The 22669-nt window shown below is 42.2% G+C and overlaps 1 protein-coding gene across 2 annotated transcripts; it reads right to left on the reverse strand.

Annotated features, from left to right (window-relative positions):
- Nucleotides 1-453: 453 nt before the first annotated feature.
- On the reverse strand, nt 454-18633 carry LOC120429724 (protein mini spindles-like). 2 transcript variants are annotated; one of them, XM_052711428.1, is made up of 6 exons: nt 18401-18633; nt 4391-5519; nt 2906-4314; nt 1304-2834; nt 899-1233; nt 454-750 (listed from the first exon to the last, which is right to left on the reverse strand). In XM_052711428.1, exons 2-6 carry the CDS (start codon nt 5471-5473, stop codon nt 588-590), a joined length of 4521 nt encoding a protein of 1506 aa, XP_052567388.1. In that variant the 5' UTR covers nt 5474-5519; nt 18401-18633; the 3' UTR covers nt 454-587. The 2 variants fall into 2 exon arrangements, with proteins under 2 accessions (XP_052567388.1, XP_039450704.1); XM_039594770.2 differs by having other exon boundaries at nt 455-786.
- Between the last annotated feature and the right edge of the window lie 4036 nt (nt 18634-22669).

Here is a 22669-nt window from a genome sequence, read left to right on the forward strand (position 1 = left end):
AACTCTTCCTTTAATTCAATTTTAATATCAATATATAATATTAATACAGTACTTGTTCGGTAACTGGGCTGAGAACGTAGCCCAGTCACCGAATGTTGCTCGCTAACTGGGCTAAACGAAAAATAACGAGGGGAACAGGCTTTTGGCATCCATTAACCCCTCGGTCATTTATGTTTGTATTGGTTTTTTGCTTTTTAACTGGGTTGTTCTGCTTTTTAACTGGGCTTGGTCTGCTTTTTAACTGGGCTACGGCACAGTTATCGAGCGCCAAGTTAAAAAACAGCTCAGTTAAACAACGCCCAGTTATCGAACAACTACTGTATCAAATTTTGATATTGGAAAATATGTGAAAAAAAAACAATTTCGAAAAGGATTTTTTTCCAAAAAAAAGTGTCCACGTGGTTTATGGATGATCCCATATTATAAATGTGAGAAAGATGATTTCGGCAGCAAAGTCAAGTTTTGTCTTAATTGTGTACAAAAATAAAACAATTTCAAAACACACAAATATAACAAACCAATAGCAAAACACAAACACAAGAGAGAAACAAAAAACATAATTGGCCCTGTCCCGCCCTGAAACAGTTTTAAACCTGAAAGCTCCAGGGATGGCTTCCTCGGAGCAACAGTACTAACTTCTTGGTTGGAACCGGACTGTTGAGGATCGGCTCTTCGCGCAGTCTTTTGTGTGCGTTTTGACCCGTTTCATCAACCTCGTCGTTAAACCGCCCCGAAGTGCTATCATTGAATCTGATGGTATCGTTAAACACAACCGATCTACGTTTACTTTTGTGTTGGTCAATGAAAAAATGGCAAATGGTGAAAAGTTAATAAAAAGCCTCGCGGTGCACTTCACTTTTAAAACACTCTCGCAAAAAGAAAAAAACGAAAAACTCACCGTACGACGGGGATGGCCTCTTCCGGCTGCTCCATGGGAGGGACGACAATATCTTCCTCCTCCACGACGACGGGATCGCTGTCGGGCGCGTGCACTTCCACCGAGGACGGTACCTTGACGATTTCGATGGTGGCAGGTTTCTTCACGGCAGCCGTCTTCTTGGACCGCTTGATGCGCTCGTCCAGCATGGATAGATCCTTTTCGGACAGTTGACCAATCAGCTTGTAGACCTTTTCGCCGGCGAGGAAGTAAGCTTGCACGACCGTGTTCAACGCGGCGTTGCGAACCGAGTTGTCTCGATCGGAGATGTGTTTTGCAATTTCCTTGAGCGCCGCCTGAAACGAGATGAACGCGCTATAATTAGAATCGGTGGCGTGTGAGGAGTAGCCGAATAGTATTGATCACCTGTTGCGTGGGTTGACACACCGTTAGGCCGTACGTTTCGATCAGATAGCCCAGTTCGTCCAAGCATTCGGCCCGTTGGCGAGCGTTCTTCGACTTGAGCGCATCCATGATGAAGACAAACACCTTCGCGAAGGGATAAACCAGGCAGATTTGACGCAGCAGCGAACGAACTCCGTTGCGGACGACGTCTTTCGGGTCACCGATCTTGGTGAGGAGATGCGGCACGAAAGAACTGCCCTCGTTCTCCGCCAGCACGTACTGACTCTCGATGAGCATCTGGAAGACCAGGTTGAGGTAGTCCAGTCCCTTGAGCAGTACCGACGGATTGGTGTCGTAGAAACGTAGCGAGAGCCACTTCATGATCAGGTCCAGATTGCAGATCAAACCTTTGTCGTTTTTGGGCAAATCCTCGATTAGGGCATCGATCACCTTGAGATGATAGCGAAAGTCGTCGTGGAACATGTTCGCAATGAGGCCTTTGTTGACGTTTGCCGATGTCATTTGCTCCTTCAGCAGGTCGGTGAACTCTTCCCGCGGAGTTGTGAAAGTCCACTTGAGAACCTTTAGCTTTTGCTCGTCCAGCAAGCGTTGGCTCTTCATGTTGTTGATTGCCAGCAACGGTGAAGTGTCGACCTCTTCCTCTTTCTTGCGGGAAGTGGGAGCTGGATTTGCCTTGGCTGCTCCTCCCGCGGCTGCCTTCTGCACCTTGGCCGTTCCTGGGCGGACCACCTTTGTCGGCTCCTCGACGATCGGCGCTTGCTGTTTATTCTTCGGAAGTGGCTTGACCGGTAAGTTTGGCCGTGCCTTGTCCAGCGCCGCCTGAATGTCCTTCTTCGAGGTGGGCTTCTGCTTGTCGAGCGCTTTAACCATGCCTTCGTAGCCCAAGTGGATCATGATTCCCAGCACGGCTTCATTGGCATTCTTGCGCACGTCCGCATTCCGATCGCAGATGTTGGCGTACAAATGAGGCAGCAACGAGTGCAACTCGTCCTTCTGGATGCTCTTGGTCGGCAGTCCGGGCAATTTTTCCGCCAACCAGCCCCACACTTCGGTTTTGAGTGCCGGACTGCCCGTCTTCAGCGCATCGGCAATCATTTCACTCTCGAAAAACTCCTTATAGCCAGCCTGGTCGCCCATGATGTTGATACAAGTAATGCACGCACTCCGGATGAAGGCCTTGCTATCGCCAAGACCCTTCACAATGCCCGGAAACCAAACACGGACGTACTGCTTGCTCGGAGGTCCCATCGCGACCGCAATCTGCTGGCAAAGCTCCACCGAAGTCTGGGCAATCTTGGCATTGCTGTCGACCAACCGCTGGGCTAATACCTGTGGCAAATCTCCCAGGTTGGACTTGATCAGTTTCGCCTCGGCGATGATCGCCCTCAACTTTTCAAGCCCCTCGTTGCGGGTCTTCCAGTTTTTGTCGGAAATTTCCGCCAACAGTGCCTCCGTAATCTGCGACGAAATGTCCACGCGTGGGAACAGATCGTTCATGTTGATCGCCGGCTGTTCTTCGACCTCGCCATCACTGGAAGAACAATAAAAGAAACCAATTAGTCTAAGCTTACAGTGAAACATAAAAAAAAAACTCTAACTCACTCGTCGAGGTCGTCCACCGAGGCCTTGCTCGCGCACTTGGACAGTCCCCGGGTCGGGGCCGGTGGTCGCTGGCCGGCGCACTTGTCAAACTCGGTCTGAATTTGCTGCTTCAGCGCCGGCTTCTCGTTCTCGAAGAACATCGCCAGCGTGTTGCCCATGAAGAGGTACATCGTTCCGAGCAAGGTAATGCCGGCGGCTCGCACGGCCGGATTTATGCTCTGCACCGCCTTCTTGGAGTCTTCGAGCAGTAGCTTTGGGTTGACCTGGAAGCCAAACTCTTTGATGGCATTGTTGACCCAGGTTAGCGCTTCCTGTTGCACTTTTGGCGACTTTTGCTCGAACGCAAATTCCATCACCTTCGCCACGGCATATTCCAGCTTGATGGCTTCGGCAATCGCCGTCAGGGCCAGTCCGGCCGGCCCGCTGTTCTTGGCGTCACCCAGCTTCTCCGTGATGTCGTTCATGATGTAATCGGCCGTCGTTGCGGTGATGCCAAGCCTTTCGACCGCCGCTCGGACGTTCTCGAGCTTCCCCTTGAGCACTTGGAAGTTGGTGTCCTTGAGGCCGGGCTTCTTGGCGAGTGTCCGCAGAACCACCTGGGAGTGGCCACCTTTCGGGTCTAAGTCGGCAATAACTCCGGTGAGGGATTCGACCGCTGCCAGTCGCGTCTTCCAGTTGGAATCTCCAAGGCCTTGAGTTACGTCCGCGGGCAGAATCTCCGCGGCCCGGTCGTCGATCTCTTCCTGCGACATGTCTCGTTCTGTTGGGAGGACTTTGGAAGCGCTTGCGGACTTGGCAACGCCCGATCCTCCACCACCGGCTGCAGCTTTCTTCGTGGCTGCTGGTTTCTTCACTCCAGCCGTGGCCGGTCTCGCCACCGGTTTGGGCTCCGTCGATCCACCCTTCTTGACCGCACCGGTAGCCGGTCCGGCGTTCGTCTTGGGAGGAGCCGTAGCAGGTCGCTCCTTTTTTGGGCCGGGAATCTTCACCGTTATTACGGCCTTATCGCAACACTCCTTGATCTTGGCCTGCTTGAGGGCGTCCACCTCCGCAATGTACGGACCGATGGCCTTCTCGCCGACCAGCTTCATCAGCGTTCCGAGCGCCTCGGCGGACGCATCTCGAACGGCCGGATCGGACTCGTTCAGCGTTTTGATCAGTGCCGTCACGAACGCCTTCAGCAGCTTCTTGTTGAGTATGGTCGGCACCGTCTTGGAGAAGGCTCGCGCCAGGAATGATGCAGTTTCCATCTTTACGCTGGGATTCTTGTTGGCCAACGCCTCCAGGATGTCCTCCTGGATGGATTCGAGCGTCGTGGCCGGATACATGGCGTCGATCGCATCGCGCAGCGCCGTCACGACGTTCGTCTTCTTTTCCTTGAACTTTTCAAGCACGGCCGGAACGCAGGCCTATTCGGGGGGAGAAGAGAGAGAGAGAGAAAAAATTAAGAATTGAAGTACATTGAATATGCAGTTGATGACTCACCCCGGCGTACGTGTTAAACTTCTTTCCCAGCCCCTTGGCCAGCATGGCCAAACACTTGCCACCGAGCGCGACCAGCACCACGTTTGAGTCCTTGGTGATGACCTTCTTGAGAGCGCGAACCACATCGCCGTAGTCGCCCGGCTGCAGCTTTGGATTCTGCAGCAACGTTTCCAACGCCTCGAGCGATTCCTTCCGCTCCTGCCACTTTTTCGCCTCCAACTTTTCATAAAAGTCCTTCGGCAGCTTGGACAAGATGTCGACCGGATCGATCAGGTCCATCGGGTCGATCTCTTCGGCCTCATCGACCTCATCGGCATCGGCGCCATCGTCCACCTCACCACTGCTGATGGCAACCGCGGCCAGCATCTGTTTCTCCTGCTGTGACCGGAGATACCGCGTCGGAACGGCCTTCTCTCCGCTGACCTTTTCAAACTCCGCTTCCAGCTCGGCCAGCAAAACGGCCGGCAGCGAGGCAATCTGCGACTTGAACGCCGCCCCAATCCAGCGGTAGATCTCGATGGTGAGCGTTTTGGCTTCATCACGAACCGCTTTGTCACGATCGCTCAGCAGGGCGGGAAGCTTTTTGACGATCGGCTTGATGCTCATCACTTTACTGCCAAACTCACGCAGCGCCTGTGTCACCGCGGCCACACAAGCCGCCACAATTTTCGGGTTCTTCTGGTCCGTGCCCTTGAGCAGCTCTTCCAGCACAACTTCATGCCGTTCAATCTCAACGTACATCAACGTAATCTGCACCGCCAGGTCCTTGGTTTTGGCCTTCGGAGCGCCGATACACTTGGTGATGATTCCGCCCATGACTTCGCCCACGGTCTTGCCCGCATTGCCACTGTTTTCCACAAACACCAGCGCCGCCTCCAGGCCCTTCTCCTGCGCCACCGCATTGCTGTCGGTCACAAACTTCTTGATCAAGCCGAGATATTTGTTCCATTCCGGAGACTTTTCATCGTCAATCGTCCGGAACAGCTTGGCCGCTTCCTCGTAGCCATCCACGCGGGCCTTCCACACCTTGTGCACGCACCGCTCGTCGATGGGCAACTTTTTGTACTCCGTGTCCTCCTCCATCCTGACGACGATCCGCGCTCACAGAACAACAACAAACAGAATCAAGCTGCAATGAGAGAAAGAAACAGAACAAACTTAGTCAGCTTTTGCTGTTTTGCACGCACAACGGCGTGACGCATTCACAATGATGCAAATCGGGAAGCAGCGTGGCCAAGGTCCTCTCACTTGCATGTACCTATGTATGAAACGAACTCAACTCAACTCAACTCAGTGTCAAGGAAGGCTCTCCAAATTTGGCAAATTCCGCAAAAGGTCTGCAGCTTGGAGCCGGGCCTACATCGTCGCGAAAAGCAACAACAACAGAGGAGAAAGTGAATGTGAGGAGGAAATATGGTGATGAAAACATGAAACTCACACCTCTGCGCTTAATCTTCGCGTGGACCTTCAAACATAACGCGACCCAGCAGCTATTTTCAGATTCCATCTTGAGGAGGTTCTTCTTTCTCCCCAGTAATTAATCAATAAATCATACGAGCGAAACGACATACTCAAAGCTCAAAGCTGATTCAGAAATAATATCCCTTAAAAATGTGTCCGATAGTAGGAGCTGTTGAACACCCCCTCACCCACACAGTAGGCGGCGGATGACCTTGGCCCTGTTTTTCCTTCCTTTTTATTTGCTTTTATTTTTTATTCTAGACTAAAAATCATTTGAATAAATTAAACCATTTCCACTAGGGACCTACTCTAATTTTCACGTCTTTTCTACGACAGTTGGCCATGATAAGGTGATTAAGTTTGAGTTTAGTACTTTTACCACGTTACTTTAGGGAAGAAAGGTTGTTCGGTCTTTTTCCGTATTTGGACTGTGTAACGACAAAAACTGAAGACCTCTCCGAGTAAAAAAAAAACTACATCATCACGGTACGAGGATCGAACTCACGACCTCCATACTTGTACAACTAAAAATAAATCCAATTAAATGAAAATTTATGAATTTACGAAGGTCCCAGAATATGAGACATTTTTAAAAACCTTGCGTTACAAGGTGAAGGGAAAGTAAAGAAAAAAAAATGAATTTTGAAAGGTTGAATTTTTTTTTTTGGTTGAATATTGCCTCTTTTTGAATAATTTTACCTAAAATAATGTGTTAAAAATGTGAAATTCAGCAGAAACTGATGAAAATGTCTCCACTTCTTTTTTTTTTTTTTTTGGGAGGGTGATCCAGCCGCACATCGTTGATGTCGAAACCTCTAAACTGGGCCCTCGTCCTGTCACGTCCGTCAGTAGTCTTGTCGTACATTACAACTAGAATCAGATCTGCCAATGAATTAGTACACTTCGACCAAATAAACACTGACGCTGTATGGATCTGACTCTAGAATAAATGCACAGTTGTGTGTTATTCATAAGTCCAAAATGTTCAATTATTCATATAAGTCCAAATTTTCATTTGCGGATAACTTCCTAACTTGAATTGAAATTGATTTAAAGCAACCTATCCGAAAGCTACTCTTATCTCAAATCCCCGACATTTTAATTATTAACAAAAAAAAACGTTTCTTTTAAAACCTGTCTGGCTTCTTAAAAAAAAAAAAAAAAAAAAAAAAAAAAAAAAAAAAAAAACAGTTGATATTTTACGTCGTGAATTGAATTAGAGATGACCATTTGTTCGTCAGAATATTCCAGTAGATCCTCGATTCGCAACAATGGTCGATACAATCATAATCCGACAACCGTTAGTTCAACAGATCAACGAATTTAGTCCGATATCATTTCACTATTGATTGATCGAGACTCTATGGAAATTTTGACAAATCAGAATGGTTTTAATGGTACTTGAATGAAAATCACCGATTCTAATAGAATTACTTAATTCACTGTTACTAATTTTGTCCCTAAATAACTAAAGGCAAAGTATAAAAAGTATATATTTATAGTTAAAATCCTAAATTCTACAAACACTATTTTTTTAAACCCGCATCCTAACCTGACACCCACATTAAGATAGGGAAAAATCACATATGTAGCGGTTCATTGTACAAATGTGATATTTCCACTATCAGAGAACCTCCTTGTCTCGATGACAGCTTACCGGCCATCGATTAAGCCCTGAGACTACGCCAAAGTGGGTTCTCGCAGCATGAAGTGGTGTCCATGTGTAAAAATGGAAGCTTCAGCAATATACTGAACACTTCGATTTTAATTCCACATCGAATCAAATCATACTCTTTGCCAAACAAGCATCAAACCTATGACACTCATTATGACAAAGCCCAGGGATGAAAATGTCTCCACTTCTTGATATAAAATTACAAATTTTTCGACACAAAGTCTGTCACCATTCACAAATGTAATATTACATTCATTTTAATTACTGTGTGGGGTACTTCAAGCTTCTGACCCAAATATGAGCAAATTTGGTGAATTCGGTAAATGATACCAGAGTGTAACAGTTTACACTTTACAGAGCATGCAAGGAAAATATACAAAATAAAATAAATGGCGAAACTAATTTGTATACGATTATGTCTGCCGATAGCGCTGGTTACATTCAAATGTACCCAAAAGAAAAATTATTATATGAAATTTTATGCTTTACAACATTGTCAAAGAGTCAAATGTAAAACTTGATACCGTAAACTGGCGTGACTTTGATAGCCCGGGGTGACTTTGATAGGTTTTTCAAATGCCCGTCAAATTAATATCTAAACATTTTTGAGAATTTTGAGTATGTAAGTATTAAAGGATAGCTTATTATCGAATTTATATGCATAAATGTGACTGCTACATTGGATCTAACAAAATTAATGGCCAAATCAAATTTCTATCAATGTCACCCGGGCTATCAAAGTCACCCCAGTTTACGGTACTGCAAAGTAATTAGCGATCTGTGAATGTCTTAACTCAGCATTAGGCTTCAATATAAAAGCAATGGATTTATCATTATAACATTGGCACAGATGCTCAACATAACCCAACAACAGTTACTCATTTAAAAGAATTGGAATTTATTTTATAGTTATGTTGTTTAAATGTTTAAGGGAGGGGGAGGGGGGGCTTCAACGCTTGCCTGGCCTTGGGCTACTTTCCGGCCGGCTGGAAACACGCGAACGTGATCGCCATCCCAAAGGCGAACAAGGACATAACCAATCCAGGTAACTACCGCCCGATCAGCTTTTTGAGCAGCCTGAGCAAACTCCTGGAACGGGTGATCCTCGCCCGGATAAACCGTCACCTGGAGACGGAGCAACTCATCCCACACGAGCAGTTCGGCTTCAAGCCGGGGCACTCAACGGTGCACCAACTCGCCCGTATCTCGGAGATGGTGAAGCGCGGTTTCCTGGCGGGGAAGTCGACCGGCATGATCCTTCTCGACGTCGAAAAGGCCTACGACTCCGTGTGGCAGGATGCCGTGGTCTACAAGCTCTTCCGCTCGAACCTCCAGCCGTTCCTGGTCAAGATCGTCGAGTCGTTCCTGACAAATCGGTCGTTTACGGTGACGGTGAATGGCGAGCGTTCCTCCGTCCACAACATCCCCTTCGGTGTGCCCCAAGGATCAGTGCTGAGCCCGACTCTCTACAACATCCTTACCTCCGACGTGCCGATGATCGATGGAGTGTCGTACGCATTCTTTGCGGATGACACTGCATACTTGGCATCGGACAAGGACCCGAAGATCGTCGTCACCCACCTACAAGCGGCACAGAACAACCTCGAGGAGTTTCAGCGGAAGTGGCGCATCAAGCTGAACGCTGGGAAAACCCAGTCCATCTTCTTCACCAGGAGGCGTGCTGCTCGGCACCTTCCCCGCAGATCGATCAGCGTCAACGGCCAACCTGCAACGTGGGACGACGAAGTCACGTACCTGGGAGTGGTGCATGACAAGAAGCTAAAGTACGACAAGCACGTGAACTACATCATCGGGAAGGTGGATCGGTCCACCAAAGCGCTCTACTCCCTGCTGAATCGGCGGTCGAAGCTGAGCATCAAGAACAAGTCGCTGGTGGTCAAGTGCATCATCCGTCCAATGCTGACCTACGCTGCTGCGGTCTGGGGCAACTGCGCCAAATCGCACCGTAAGCGACTCCAGGTGAAGCAGAATAAGCTGATCAAGATGGTGCACAACCTGGACCCGTGGTACCCGACCGACGATCTACACAAGCTGGCCGGCGTCGACGCAAGCATCGAAAGGGCAACGAGAACCTTCAAGACTTCGTGTGGGATGTCAACGAATCCGCTCATCGAAGCACTCCTCCGCCAATAACTGTGATATTAGTTTTTAAGCCAAATTTTCCCTAAAAGAACACCCAGTTAGCAAAATCTAAACGTAGAAATATGTATCCTCCCTGCAAAGGCTTATGAATTGATCTCAGTTGAAAGGTTCTCCAAATCTCTGAATTGCAAATGTAACATCCTGGAGCAGAACAGTTAAATTCTAATAAACAACAATTGAATTGAATGTGTTGATGTAGCATTCACATAAAGGTGACTGTTTGTATTGAACTGACTATTTTGCAGTAGAACCACGGACGAAGTAGAACTCAAAAAATATTGTTATTTTGAAATATCTGAAACTTTCATTTAAAATTGAAATTACAATTTTTAAATAAAGATATACAGATATTTTTTCAAATGCTTTAAATGAATTTAAACACAATTCGATAGGCATTTATCTGTTAAAAGATTCTTAAAAACTTTATGAAAATATCTTAAATACTAAATATTTCCGACATTTTAAAATTATACAAAACTACTCAAATCTGATTTAGAAACACAAACACAAAATTTCATAGCAATTTGTCCCTTATAATTAGTTTGAATGAGAAAGCCAAACATCATTTTATAAAATACTACTAAAAACAGATATTTGAAGTTCCACCAAATGTGTTACAGTAAAAATTGTATACAGTCCAGACTCGATTATCCAAAGTTTCGATTATCCGAAATATGATCGAGTCTGGACTATATTATCTTTTTTAACGGCGCACATCAAGCAGAGCTTTTTGCACCACAATTCTTGGTACGCAAATTTTGGTATCTTCAAAATTGGGAACTATCGGTGTAATGTTTTATTCGTCCCCTAAAGTACTGTCTACAAAATTGAAATTAAGCAGATTCTGACTATATTTACAATCATATTGTTGAAGGGTTAAATCCGTAAGTTTGACAATTTTAGAATGAGAAGACAACAACTTCCAAGTTGTCTTCTTCATTCTGATATTGAAATACATAATAAAATGAAACAGATGAATTTAGTCGATTGTTTATTGTGCTTATGAAATTCAAAACTTATTGGCCCAGGCTTAACCAACTCACTGTCAAAGGTCGTTAGTTAAAATCCCGTGGAGGATGGGAGCTTAGGTTGGAAAAAGAGGTTTGGAGATTCAGACACCTTGTATTGAGTATGAATCTTGCCATAGCGCCAAGCCTACAGCATGGCCTTGAACAATAGAGATATCTACGTGCGCATGTATTGCGCATACGTACAAAATTTAACCTCACTTTTTTTCGTGTACGTACACGCAATACATGCGCACGTAGATAACTCTATTTATTTTATTTAAAAACCCGATTTAATCCCACCAGGGGTGAGATAGAGCCTTTCTTACTAAAGAATATAACTTCTCTCAATTCACAACATCGACTTGATACAAAAAATCTTATGATGAAAGCAAGGTATTATTAATGATGTGTTTTCTAAAAGAAATTGAAAACACAATTTTTACCTATCGAATATTTTTAATCGTACACATTCTTAGCTTCCAATGCGCAAGTGACGACACACACCGCGGTTTTGGTTTTCTAGTTTTGGTACGAGCCCAAAAACCGAACAAAGCAGGCGCAAAGCAAAACCGAGTTAACCGCACAGTGGGAAGCTTGCCATTCAGCGTCTACGAAAGTGAGAGAGTCAGAGATAGATATTTTTACAACCGCACCACTACACACTCAATCGCAATACCTTAGGCCATTGGCGTCGCGAGCATTGAAAACTTTGAAAACGATATAAAGCTTAGAAGCTTCGAAAGCTCCTATTGGAATCCAATGAACTCTTTTATATAAAACGACACGACAAATGAAGCCTACTTAAAGGCGATTTTAGGAGCACACGGGAAACAAATTGATTGTACCCGGATGAATGTCCTATGTCAAAAAAGTTTTTGCATTAACATTGGACAGTTATGCAAAAACGGACAGAGCAAAAGAAACCGAAAAGCTACGATATCTTACATGTTGAAGGAAACATCGGTATACAAGCTACTACGAACGAGTATAAGTCGAGCCGAAACATATGCGCCAGCATTCTCGCGCCAGTATTCGAAGCTCAACTTGACAACTTGTCGACTTGGTCGACTTTTCGGTTTAAAATTCATGCTGAATCGACATATTTACGAAGCTGGAAATGACGTCCTGGCTTAAAGTAAAACCTATACCTTTCTTTAGTAAGAAAGGCAAAAAGTAAATCGTTCTAAAAATTGATCGGGATTGCCGATCGATGTCAAATTTGTTTCAGATGCTCACTGATGGTCTGTACTATGTATGTAGCAAGAAATTTCGAATAAAATCAGAAATGAAAAATGTTGGCAAAGGTGACCAGGTGGGCTTTTACCTTTTTTTAGGGATTTTGTTTCTTATGGTAGGTCAATCAAACGGCTCTAACTCCAGAACCATATTATGAATCTGGATGAAAATTTGGGAGGTTGTAGAGCTCGAAAAATGCAATTTTTGAGATAAATAAAAGATATGAAAATGAAAAAATTGGACCATATTTTCATTTGAAAACTGTGTATTTTCTGGAAAAGTCTGGCCGCATCCGAAAACAGATGGATATTTCGAAATTTGCGCGGCAACTCGCCCAGGTTCAGCACACTAGCTTTCATCTGCATTTAGGAGAATCGAAATCGGATTTATGGGAGCTGAGAACGGCGCGACACAAAATTTTGCAAAATTTTACCACATACGAACATCACTCGACCTCCACGGAATTTATTTTCTCAAAATTCGAGGGTTCGAGATAGACGAGTTCTATCAAGGTGAATCGATAGAGCGTCGAAAATCGATGCAGTGTGATTTTTTAGCGATTTTTCGGTTTAAAATTCATGCTGAATCGACATATTTACGAAGCTGGAAATGACGTCCTGGCTTAAAGTAAAACCTATACCTTTCTTTAGTAAGAAAGGCAAAAAGTAAATCGTTCTAAAAATTGATCGGGATTGCCGATCGATGTCAAATTTGTTTCAGATGCTCACTGATGGTCTGTACTATGTATGTAGCAAGAAATTTCGAATAAAATCAGAAATGAAAAATGTTGGCAAAGGTGACCAGGTGGGCTTTTACCTTTTTTTAGGGATTTTGTTTCTTATGGTAGGTCAATCAAACGGCTCTAACTCCAGAACCATATTATGAATCTGGATGAAAATTTGGGAGGTTGTAGAGCTCGAAAAATGCAATTTTTGAGATAAATAAAAGATATGAAAATGAAAAAATTGGACCATATTTTCATTTGAAAACTGTGTATTTTCTGGAAAAGTCTGGCCGCATCCGAAAACAGATGGATATTTCGAAATTTGCGCGGCAACTCGCCCAGGTTCAGCACACTAGCTTTCATCTGCATTTAGGAGAATCGAAATCGGATTTATGGGAGCTGAGAACGGCGCGACACAAAATTTTGCAAAATTTTACCACATACGAACATCACTCGACCTCCACGGAATTTATTTTCTCAAAATTCGAGGGTTCGAGATAGACGAGTTCTATCAAGGTGAATCGATAGAGCGTCGAAAATCGATGCAGTGTGATTTTTTAGCGATTTTTCGGTTTAAAATTCATGCTGAATCGACATATTTACGAAGCTGGAAATGACGTCCTGGCTTAAAGTAAAACCTATACCTTTCTTTAGTAAGAAAGGCAAAAAGTAAATCGTTCTAAAAATTGATCGGGATTGCCGATCGATGTCAAATTTGTTTCAGATGCTCACTGATGGTCTGTACTATGTATGTAGCAAGAAATTTCGAATAAAATCAGAAATGAAAAATGTTGGCAAAGGTGACCAGGTGGGCTTTTACCTTTTTTTAGGGATTTTGTTTCTTATGGTAGGTCAATCAAACGGCTCTAACTCCAGAACCATATTATGAATCTGGATGAAAATTTGGGAGGTTGTAGAGCTCGAAAAATGCAATTTTTGAGATAAATAAAAGATATGAAAATGAAAAAATTGGACCATATTTTCATTTGAAAACTGTGTATTTTCTGGAAAAGTCTGGCCGCATCCGAAAACAGATGGATATTTCGAAATTTGCGCGGCAACTCGCCCAGGTTCAGCACACTAGCTTTCATCTGCATTTAGGAGAATCGAAATCGGATTTATGGGAGCTGAGAACGGCGCGACACAAAATTTTGCAAAATTTTACCACATACGAACATCACTCGACCTCCACGGAATTTATTTTCTCAAAATTCGAGGGTTCGAGATAGACGAGTTCTATCAAGGTGAATCGATAGAGCGTCGAAAATCGATGCAGTGTGATTTTTTAGCGATTTTTCGGTTTAAAATTCATGCTGAATCGACATATTTACGAAGCTGGAAATGACGTCCTGGCTTAAAGTAAAACCTATACCTTTCTTTAGTAAGAAAGGCAAAAAGTAAATCGTTCTAAAAATTGATCGGGATTGCCGATCGATGTCAAATTTGTTTCAGATGCTCACTGATGGTCTGTACTATGTATGTAGCAAGAAATTTCGAATAAAATCAGAAATGAAAAATGTTGGCGAAGGTGACCAGGTGGGCTTTTACCTTTTTTTAGGGATTTTGTTTCTTATGGTAGGTCAATCAAACGGCTCTAACTCCAGAACCATATTATGAATCTGGATGAAAATTTGGGAGGTTGTAGAGCTCGAAAAATGCAATTTTTGAGATAAATAAAAGATATGAAAATGAAAAAATTGGACCATATTTTCATTTGAAAACTGTGTATTTTCTGGAAAAGTCTGGCCGCATCCGAAAACAGATGGATATTTCGAAATTTGCGCGGCAACTCGCCCAGGTTCAGCACACTAGCTTTCATCTGCATTTAGGAGAATCGAAATCGGATTTATGGGAGCTGAGAACGGCGCGACACAAAATTTTGCAAAATTTTACCACATACGAACATCACTCGACCTCCACGGAATTTATTTTCTCAAAATTCGAGGGTTCGAGATAGACGAGTTCTATCAAGGTGAATCGATAGAGCGTCGAAAATCGATGCAGTGTGATTTTTTAGCGATTTTTCGGTTTAAAATTCATGCTGAATCGACATATTTACGAAGCTGGAAATGACGTCCTGGCTTAAAGTAAAACCTATACCTTTCTTTAGTAAGAAAGGCAAAAAGTAAATCGTTCTAAAAATTGATCGGGATTGCCGATCGATGTCAAATTTGTTTCAGATGCTCACTGATGGTCTGTACTATGTATGTAGCAAGAAATTTCGAATAAAATCAGAAATGAAAAATGTTGGCGAAGGTGACCAGGTGGGCTTTTACCTTTTTTTAGGGATTTTGTTTCTTATGGTAGGTCAATCAAACGGCTCTAACTCCAGAACCATATTATGAATCTGGATGAAAATTTGGGAGGTTGTAGAGCTCGAAAAATGCAATTTTTGAGATAAATAAAAGATATGAAAATGAAAAAATTGGACCATATTTTCATTTGAAAACTGTGTATTTTCTGGAAAAGTCTGGCCGCATCCGAAAACAGATGGATATTTCGAAATTTGCGCGGCAACTCGCCCAGGTTCAGCACACTAGCTTTCATCTGCATTTAGGAGAATCGAAATCGGATTTATGGGAGCTGAGAACGGCGCGACACAAAATTTTGCAAAATTTTACCACATACGAACATCACTCGACCTCCACGGAATTTATTTTCTCAAAATTCGAGGGTTCGAGATAGACGAGTTCTATCAAGGTGAATCGATAGAGCGTCGAAAATCGATGCAGTGTGATTTTTTAGCGATTTTTCGGTTTAAAATTCATGCTGAATCGACATATTTACGAAGCTGGAAATGACGTCCTGGCTTAAAGTAAAACCTATACCTTTCTTTAGTAAGAAAGGCAAAAAGTAAATCGTTCTAAAAATTGATCGGGATTGCCGATCGATGTCAAATTTGTTTCAGATGCTCACTGATGGTCTGTACTATGTATGTAGCAAGAAATTTCGAATAAAATCAGAAATGAAAAATGTTGGCAAAGGTGACCAGGTGGGCTTTTACCTTTTTTTAGGGATTTTGTTTCTTATGGTAGGTCAATCAAACGGCTCTAACTCCAGAACCATATTATGAATCTGGATGAAAATTTGGGAGGTTGTAGAGCTCGAAAAATGCAATTTTTGAGATAAATAAAAGATATGAAAATGAAAAAATTGGACCATATTTTCATTTGAAAACTGTGTATTTTCTGGAAAAGTCTGGCCGCATCCGAAAACAGATGGATATTTCGAAATTTGCGCGGCAACTCGCCCAGGTTCAGCACACTAGCTTTCATCTGCATTTAGGAGAATCGAAATCGGATTTATGGGAGCTGAGAACGGCGCGACACAAAATTTTGCAAAATTTTACCACATACGAACATCACTCGACCTCCACGGAATTTATTTTCTCAAAATTCGAGGGTTCGAGATAGACGAGTTCTATCAAGGTGAATCGATAGAGCGTCGAAAATCGATGCAGTGTGATTTTTTAGCGATTTTTCGGTTTAAAATTCATGCTGAATCGACATATTTACGAAGCTGGAAATGACGTCCTGGCTTAAAGTAAAACCTATACCTTTCTTTAGTAAGAAAGGCAAAAAGTAAATCGTTCTAAAAATTGATCGGGATTGCCGATCGATGTCAAATTTGTTTCAGATGCTCACTGATGGTCTGTACTATGTATGTAGCAAGAAATTTCGAATAAAATCAGAAATGAAAAATGTTGGCGAAGGTGACCAGGTGGGCTTTTACCTTTTTTTAGGGATTTTGTTTCTTATGGTAGGTCAATCAAACGGCTCTAACTCCAGAACCATATTATGAATCTGGATGAAAATTTGGGAGGTTGTAGAGCTCGAAAAATGCAATTTTTGAGATAAATAAAAGATATGAAAATGAAAAAATTGGACCATATTTTCATTTGAAAACTGTGTATTTTCTGGAAAAGTCTGGCCGCATCCGAAAACAGATGGATATTTCGAAATTTGCGCGGCAACTCGCCCAGGTTCAGCACACTAGCTTTCATCTGCATTTAGGAGAATCGAAATCGGATTTATGGGAGCTGAGAACGGCGCGACACAAAATTTTGCAAAATTTTACCACATACGAACATCACTCGACCTCCACGGAATTTATTTTCTCAAAATTCGAGGGTTCGAGATAGACGAGTTCTATCAAGGTGAATCGATAGAGCGTCGAAAATCGATGCAGTGTGATTTTTTAGCGATTTTTCGGTTTAAAATTCATGCTGAATCGACATATTTACGAAGCTGGAAATGACGTCCTGGCTTAAAGTAAAACCTATACCTTTCTTTAGTAAGAAAGGCAAAAAGAAAGAACGCCCAAGAAAAATATCATGGAATACTCAACAGAAAAAAAAATATCCAAAGCCTAGAAGCTTGAGTCTATTACACAAATTTAAACATTATTCTCCCGAATTCTTCATTTAGAATAACCAGAATAATATTCTAATAGAGAAAGGTATACATTGAATTCATTTAAGAGGAATTTGTCGAATTTTAACTAAACTTAAAATATTTTCCCGGTTTGTCAGTCGAATTCCCGAGTTTTTCCAAATACAAATTTGCTTTTTAATTAATTTCAATAGTTAAGGATAATAAAATGTTATCGATAGTCGTCAAAGTCTTACGCAGTCTACCTACATCGATCTGGTTCGACGGAACGGAGAGAGGGTAGCGAGAAAAAAAAAACCTACAATTTCTGCTTGGCTAACCACAAACATTTTTTTTCCTGATGCATAGGGAAATGTTTTCAATCGATACTCCTCGTATCAGTTCCTGCTGACACCAATTGAACAAACTGGATTGGATTACCTCCTAGAACGAATATTTTTAACCATTTTCATATTATAAACGACTCCGTAGATTGGACTCATCTATGATTAATAGGACAAAACCACAAGTCGTCACAGGGAAAAAGGCACCACACCACACAACACTGCACGATGATGAGAAAAATCGATATTTTCAATAAACATCACCATTAGTCGCGGAAACCTTTTCATTTTCTCGTCCACGAACACAATCTTTCACTTTAATTGTGCTGTCGAGAGTTGAGACAAGTTTCGAGGGCAAAAAGTTTTGCATTTTAAACTGCACACATTGGACGATTTACTTCTCACAGAAGTGGCAAGAGAAAAGCAGAGTTTCTTTCGTTTATTTTCCCCCAACCTTTTACAGTTCACAAGAGGTGCTGCTCCTCCGGCGAGGTCGGCGGACCGAAGAGGTGGATAAAGTGCCACGAAAAAAAAAAGTCGAGACTAACGGGAGTTGATGCGCTTTCACCTGGGGAGGGTGCAGGAAATCCATCCGGAAGGAGGAAGGGCAGGGCGTGTGTTAATCTATTCCGAAGGTGCCACACGACAACGACGAATTGGGGGCACGGCCCATCAAGATTAAGCCGCCACTGCATCTCGTGTGCAATCGTCGAGAGGGCCAAAAATAACCCCGGAATTGGCTAATTTTAACCGACTCTGCCAACGACTCCAAAATGCATTATCTCTCTGCCCAAAATTCCGATACGCTCAACGGATGCTGATACACCGGAGCTCATCCATCGAACCTTCATAATCCAGCTCCAGCGCCATTGCCACGACAAAAGAGCAAACCGTTTCTTCCCACTGCCGCCAGACATCTTTGCTTTCCTCTTCCAATTTGGCCATTTTTTCTTGGCCCTCTTCCTCGCGGCGGCGGCGGCGGCTGTGAGAAAAATCCATTTTCTCCCCCCGGAGCGCCGCTACTTACGTGCAATTCCACTCGACGCCGCGGCGGACCACATTAAGCAACACTTTCAGCACAGATTCACGCAACGGAAGTCACTTTTTATGCCGCAAAATTTCAACGACCGATTTTTTCGATTCCTAGTTCTTCGCGTCGTCCATCAAACAAAACAATCGTACGCGAGGTGAGGAGCTGATTTTTCTTTCCTCGACTTGCTGCTCACTCGCTCACACACCCAGAACAACTGACTTGCTTGGAGCGGCCTTTTCGTTTATGGAGCAAATCATGTCACGCGGTAACCTCAAACTTCAAACCGACCAACCGTCGTCGCAGACGCCTGCAGGGATGCCAGTCTGGGCGAACGTGTGTGAAAAAGTCTGTGCGTATCGACAACTCTGTGCATTCACGTGCAATGTAAAAAAACGCGGAAAACGACACTCACTCTGAAGTTGTAACAATATCTAGCGTTTGTTTTAATGGTCCTATTACACTGACCTACAAAAAATAGAAAAAAAGACTGCGCAGGCTCAACTCGAGGGGAAGCATGAAGTTTAAAATCCCCAGAAACACGTGCACTTTGAGTTATCAAAAATAGTTAGACAGGGCCGAATGTTTTTATTCCAAAGTTTATATGAATTATTAGGGCGGTTCGTCCGTAGACTAATAGACTAATTCAGCAATTCCATTTGAAAAGAGCCTAAACCAAAAAAAAAGTTCTCCGATCGGGCTCAAAATTTTTCTGGGGGTTCCTTGGCCAAAATAATTAGACCCGTATTTTTTTGTTTGGCCATTAGGGTGGCCTACATCGTGCTAGGGTGGTTCAAAAAATGGCAATTTTCGTCATTTTTCGCAAAAACCACTTTTTTCTAAAAATCATATCTCCGCGCCATTTCATCCGATTTTAGCTGTCTTAGACGCAAAAGAAAGGTGATGAGTTTGGCTATTTGGGAAAAATAGTAAAAAGTTCCAAAAATCTAGCTTAACTATTGAAAAAGTCGTATGAAAACTTAAAATGGCGTTTTGACCGTGTCTGGACCAAAGAGCCTATGTCTGAAAATATTTTTATCGGATTCCTCGGAAAATTTCACATAACATATCAAAAAATTGGCGATGTCGAACCGTACGTTTCCGAGATATGATTTTTTGAAAAAAAAACTGCGTTTTTCGACGCGCCACGCGCAAAAACGGGAAAATGACGAAATCGGCAAAAAATCAACTTTTTCCACTAAAACTGCGATAACTTTAAAATTTCAGCGATGACCTATAGATGTTATGGTACCAAAAGTTGCGTCTATCAATTACGAAAATTTTGGTACCCAGACATGTATAGGTCATCGCTGAAATTTTAAAGTTATCGCAGTTTTAGTGAAAAAAGTTGATTTTTTGCCGATTTCGTCATTTTCCCGTTTTTGCGCGTGGCGCGTCGAAAAACGCAGTTTTTATTTTCAAAAAATCGTATCTCCAAAACGTACGGTTCGACATCGCCAATTTTTTGATATGTTATGTGAAATTTTCCGAGGAATCCGATAAAAATATTTTCAGACATAGGCTCTTTGGTCCAGACACGGTCAAAACGCCATTTTAAGTTTTCATACGACTTTTTCAATAGTTAAGCTAGATTTTTGGAACTTTTTACTATTTTTCCCAAATAGCCAAACTCATCACCTTTCTTTTGCGTCTAAGACAGCTAAAATCGGATGAAATGGCGCGGAGATATGATTTTTAGAAAAAAGTGGTTTTTGCGAAAAATGACGAAAATTGCCATTTTTTGAACCACCCTAGCACGATGTAGGCCACCCTAATGGCCAAACAAAAAAATACGGGTCTAATTATTTTGGCCAAGGAACCCCCAGAAAAATTTTGAGCCCGATCGGAGAACTTTTTTTTTGGTTTAGGCTCTTTTCAAATGGAATTGCTGAATTAGTCTATGGTTCGTTGCTGTAGCATAAAATCCAAAAATTGCATGCAATATGTTCAGCGAGGGCCTCGTGGCGCGGTGGTTAGCGGCTTCGGCTGCCGATCCCTAAGATGCTATGGAGCGCGGGTTCGATTCCCGCCTTATCCTCCTGGCCTTCTATCGGATGGGGAAGTAAAACGTCGGTCCATTTGCGTAAAAGAGGTTTTGGGTGACTCACCACACATAACCTTCGAATGCCTAGAAATGAGCAGAAACTTGCAACAGTGCCCACAAAAGATCCGGGGGTCGTTAAAGTGGATTGCTTTGCTTTTTTTTATGTTCAGCGATGGAATAATCATCATCAAAAGAAAATCTTTGGATGTTCGTCAAGAGAAAAAATCCGAAGGGAGCTTGGCTCTCCTATCTCGCGCACGAAAGATCGGTAAAAGGAATCTAAAAAAAATCATCATCTTGATAGAGAATTTGCAGCAAAACACTAAAAGACACATTGTTTTTACCTTCAAAATCAACATTTTTATTAAACTTATGCCGGATTCAGATGAGAAAGAGATTATTTCCAACAATTTGGTGTATAACTTTCCAATATTTGTTTGATTTTTCTATGAGAAAACTGGATATTTATAAAAAGATAGTAGTTTGGACTATTTGGCAAGAAAGTCTGTCAAAAATCAATGAAAATTGTTGAATATACGTTAATACATCTGTTATCATTTATATAACTGTTTATTTCTTTGATATTTACGGAGAAACTCATTTTTTCGTGTTCCAAAACATGTTTTTTCAAAGAAAAAGTTCACAAATTTTTGCGCGCCTAAAAAATGATGTTCATTATTTTAAAGCAAAAAAAAAAATTCTCGTCTTTTGCAACTAGTTTCATCAAGATTGATGCAGGGAATCATGGGAAATAAGCGATTTTGTTCTTCAATCCAGCAGAAAGGAATGCGATTTTTGGCAAATAACCTCATTTTGGCGCCACCTACATTTGAAACACAGTCGCGCTGCAAAACCTCAATTATTTGGCGGGGGACCTTTTTCACTACTACACTTGCAAGTGGAACGTCACACGTCGAAAAATGGCTTTCCACATTTTGTAGATGGGCAATGTGTGTAAACAAAGTGAAATAAATATTTTTAAGTAGTGCTGACAAGGAAATTCACAACAAATCATCCGCAGATAGATTTTCTTGGAGAATTTCAGGAGCGATTTCCTTTTGCGTGATTTGCATCCTCTTTCTTTCGCGCGTGATGAAAGTGTCGGAAAACTAAATTTTTAAACTGAGTTTTAGAGGGAAAAAAACCCAGTCAACTCAATCGGTTGAGTTGACTGGGAGGCCGTAAGAGCAATGTCAGATCATCCGAATTATCTTGATCAGAACAGTATAACTCTGGTTCCTTGAAAATGTCCTATTTTCTTACCTGCACGTTGGCTTGGTTTTCATGATGACCTAGAAGCTGGTGGCCTGTGGAAACGGATCGTAAACCTTTGACCACCGCGGGTCAGAGTCGAGATGGCTGAAAGAAAGGGGCGCGACAATGTGGGAAAGGGAAGTAATTTGTGATTGTAGACGGTATTGTTTTGATTCGTAGTATGTTGAGTCAACTGCTGTGGATGTACCTGAAACATCGCACAACGGGGTTTCTCTTCTCTTCTTTCTCAGGTACCACTTATCTCCTATTTTTATTTTGCTCTACTGATTGTCACTTCTTCACTGATTCTTCTATTTAATATACATCATTTGATTTTGATTTTACTAACATTTGATTCTCTTATCTCTCAATGCTTTTCCACTCCTGTTTACCAATTGATACTCTGCCCATGTTCGCATAAATGTCCCATATGCAAAAACAGCAAGTTTGTCCCACACATAAGGTTACGTGTTAAGTTTTCGCGAAAAAACTGGATTTTCTCACGATTTCTAGAACAAAGTACTGGATGTTTTAGGCTTTTCTGAAAGAGCACACGATTTTGAACCAAACTGCATAATTAACTCAAAAACGACGAAAATGCATATGGGACATTTATGCGATCATGGGCAGTACTGCTGTAACAAACTTTGCTTTTACCTTAAAAATATACTTTTCCTTAATGTACTACTATTATCAAGTCTATTTATCATTTGCCTAATCTTTTTGAATTTTATTGCGAATCTTTTTATTAGAATAATTCTTTATCTGTCCTATAAATAATCATTACTATAATCTTAGCTTGTTTTTTAATCTCTATTTATTAACTATTGTCTAATTTTACATCTACTACATCCAGCTTCTCATTTTTATTCTTTAAAATACAATCATCATTCTCTTACTATTGATTCTTGATTTTTTTTCTATAAAATATATTCTCTTTTACTGTCTATTGTTTTCAACTGTCTGTC

This window comes from Culex pipiens, unplaced genomic scaffold, assembly GCF_016801865.2.
Source record: "Culex pipiens pallens isolate TS unplaced genomic scaffold, TS_CPP_V2 Cpp_Un0019, whole genome shotgun sequence".
NCBI lineage: Eukaryota > Metazoa > Arthropoda > Insecta > Diptera > Culicidae > Culex > Culex pipiens.

What these genes read in the sequence shown, in the direction of transcription:
- LOC120429724 (XM_039594770.2), bottom strand. Translation starts at nt 5,473, where the DNA reads ATGGAGGAGGACACGGAGTACAAAAAGTTGCCCATCGACGAGCGGTGC. An exon ending in AGTTTAACACGTACGCCGGG is followed by an intron (nt 4,315 to 4,390) that starts GTGAGTCATCAA and finishes CCCCCCGAATAG; the next exon opens with GCCTGCGTTCCGGCCGTGCT. An exon ending in GAGGCCATCCCCGTCGTACG is followed by an intron (nt 787 to 898) that starts GTGAGTTTTTCG and finishes CCAACACAAAAG; the next exon opens with TAAACGTAGATCGGTTGTGT.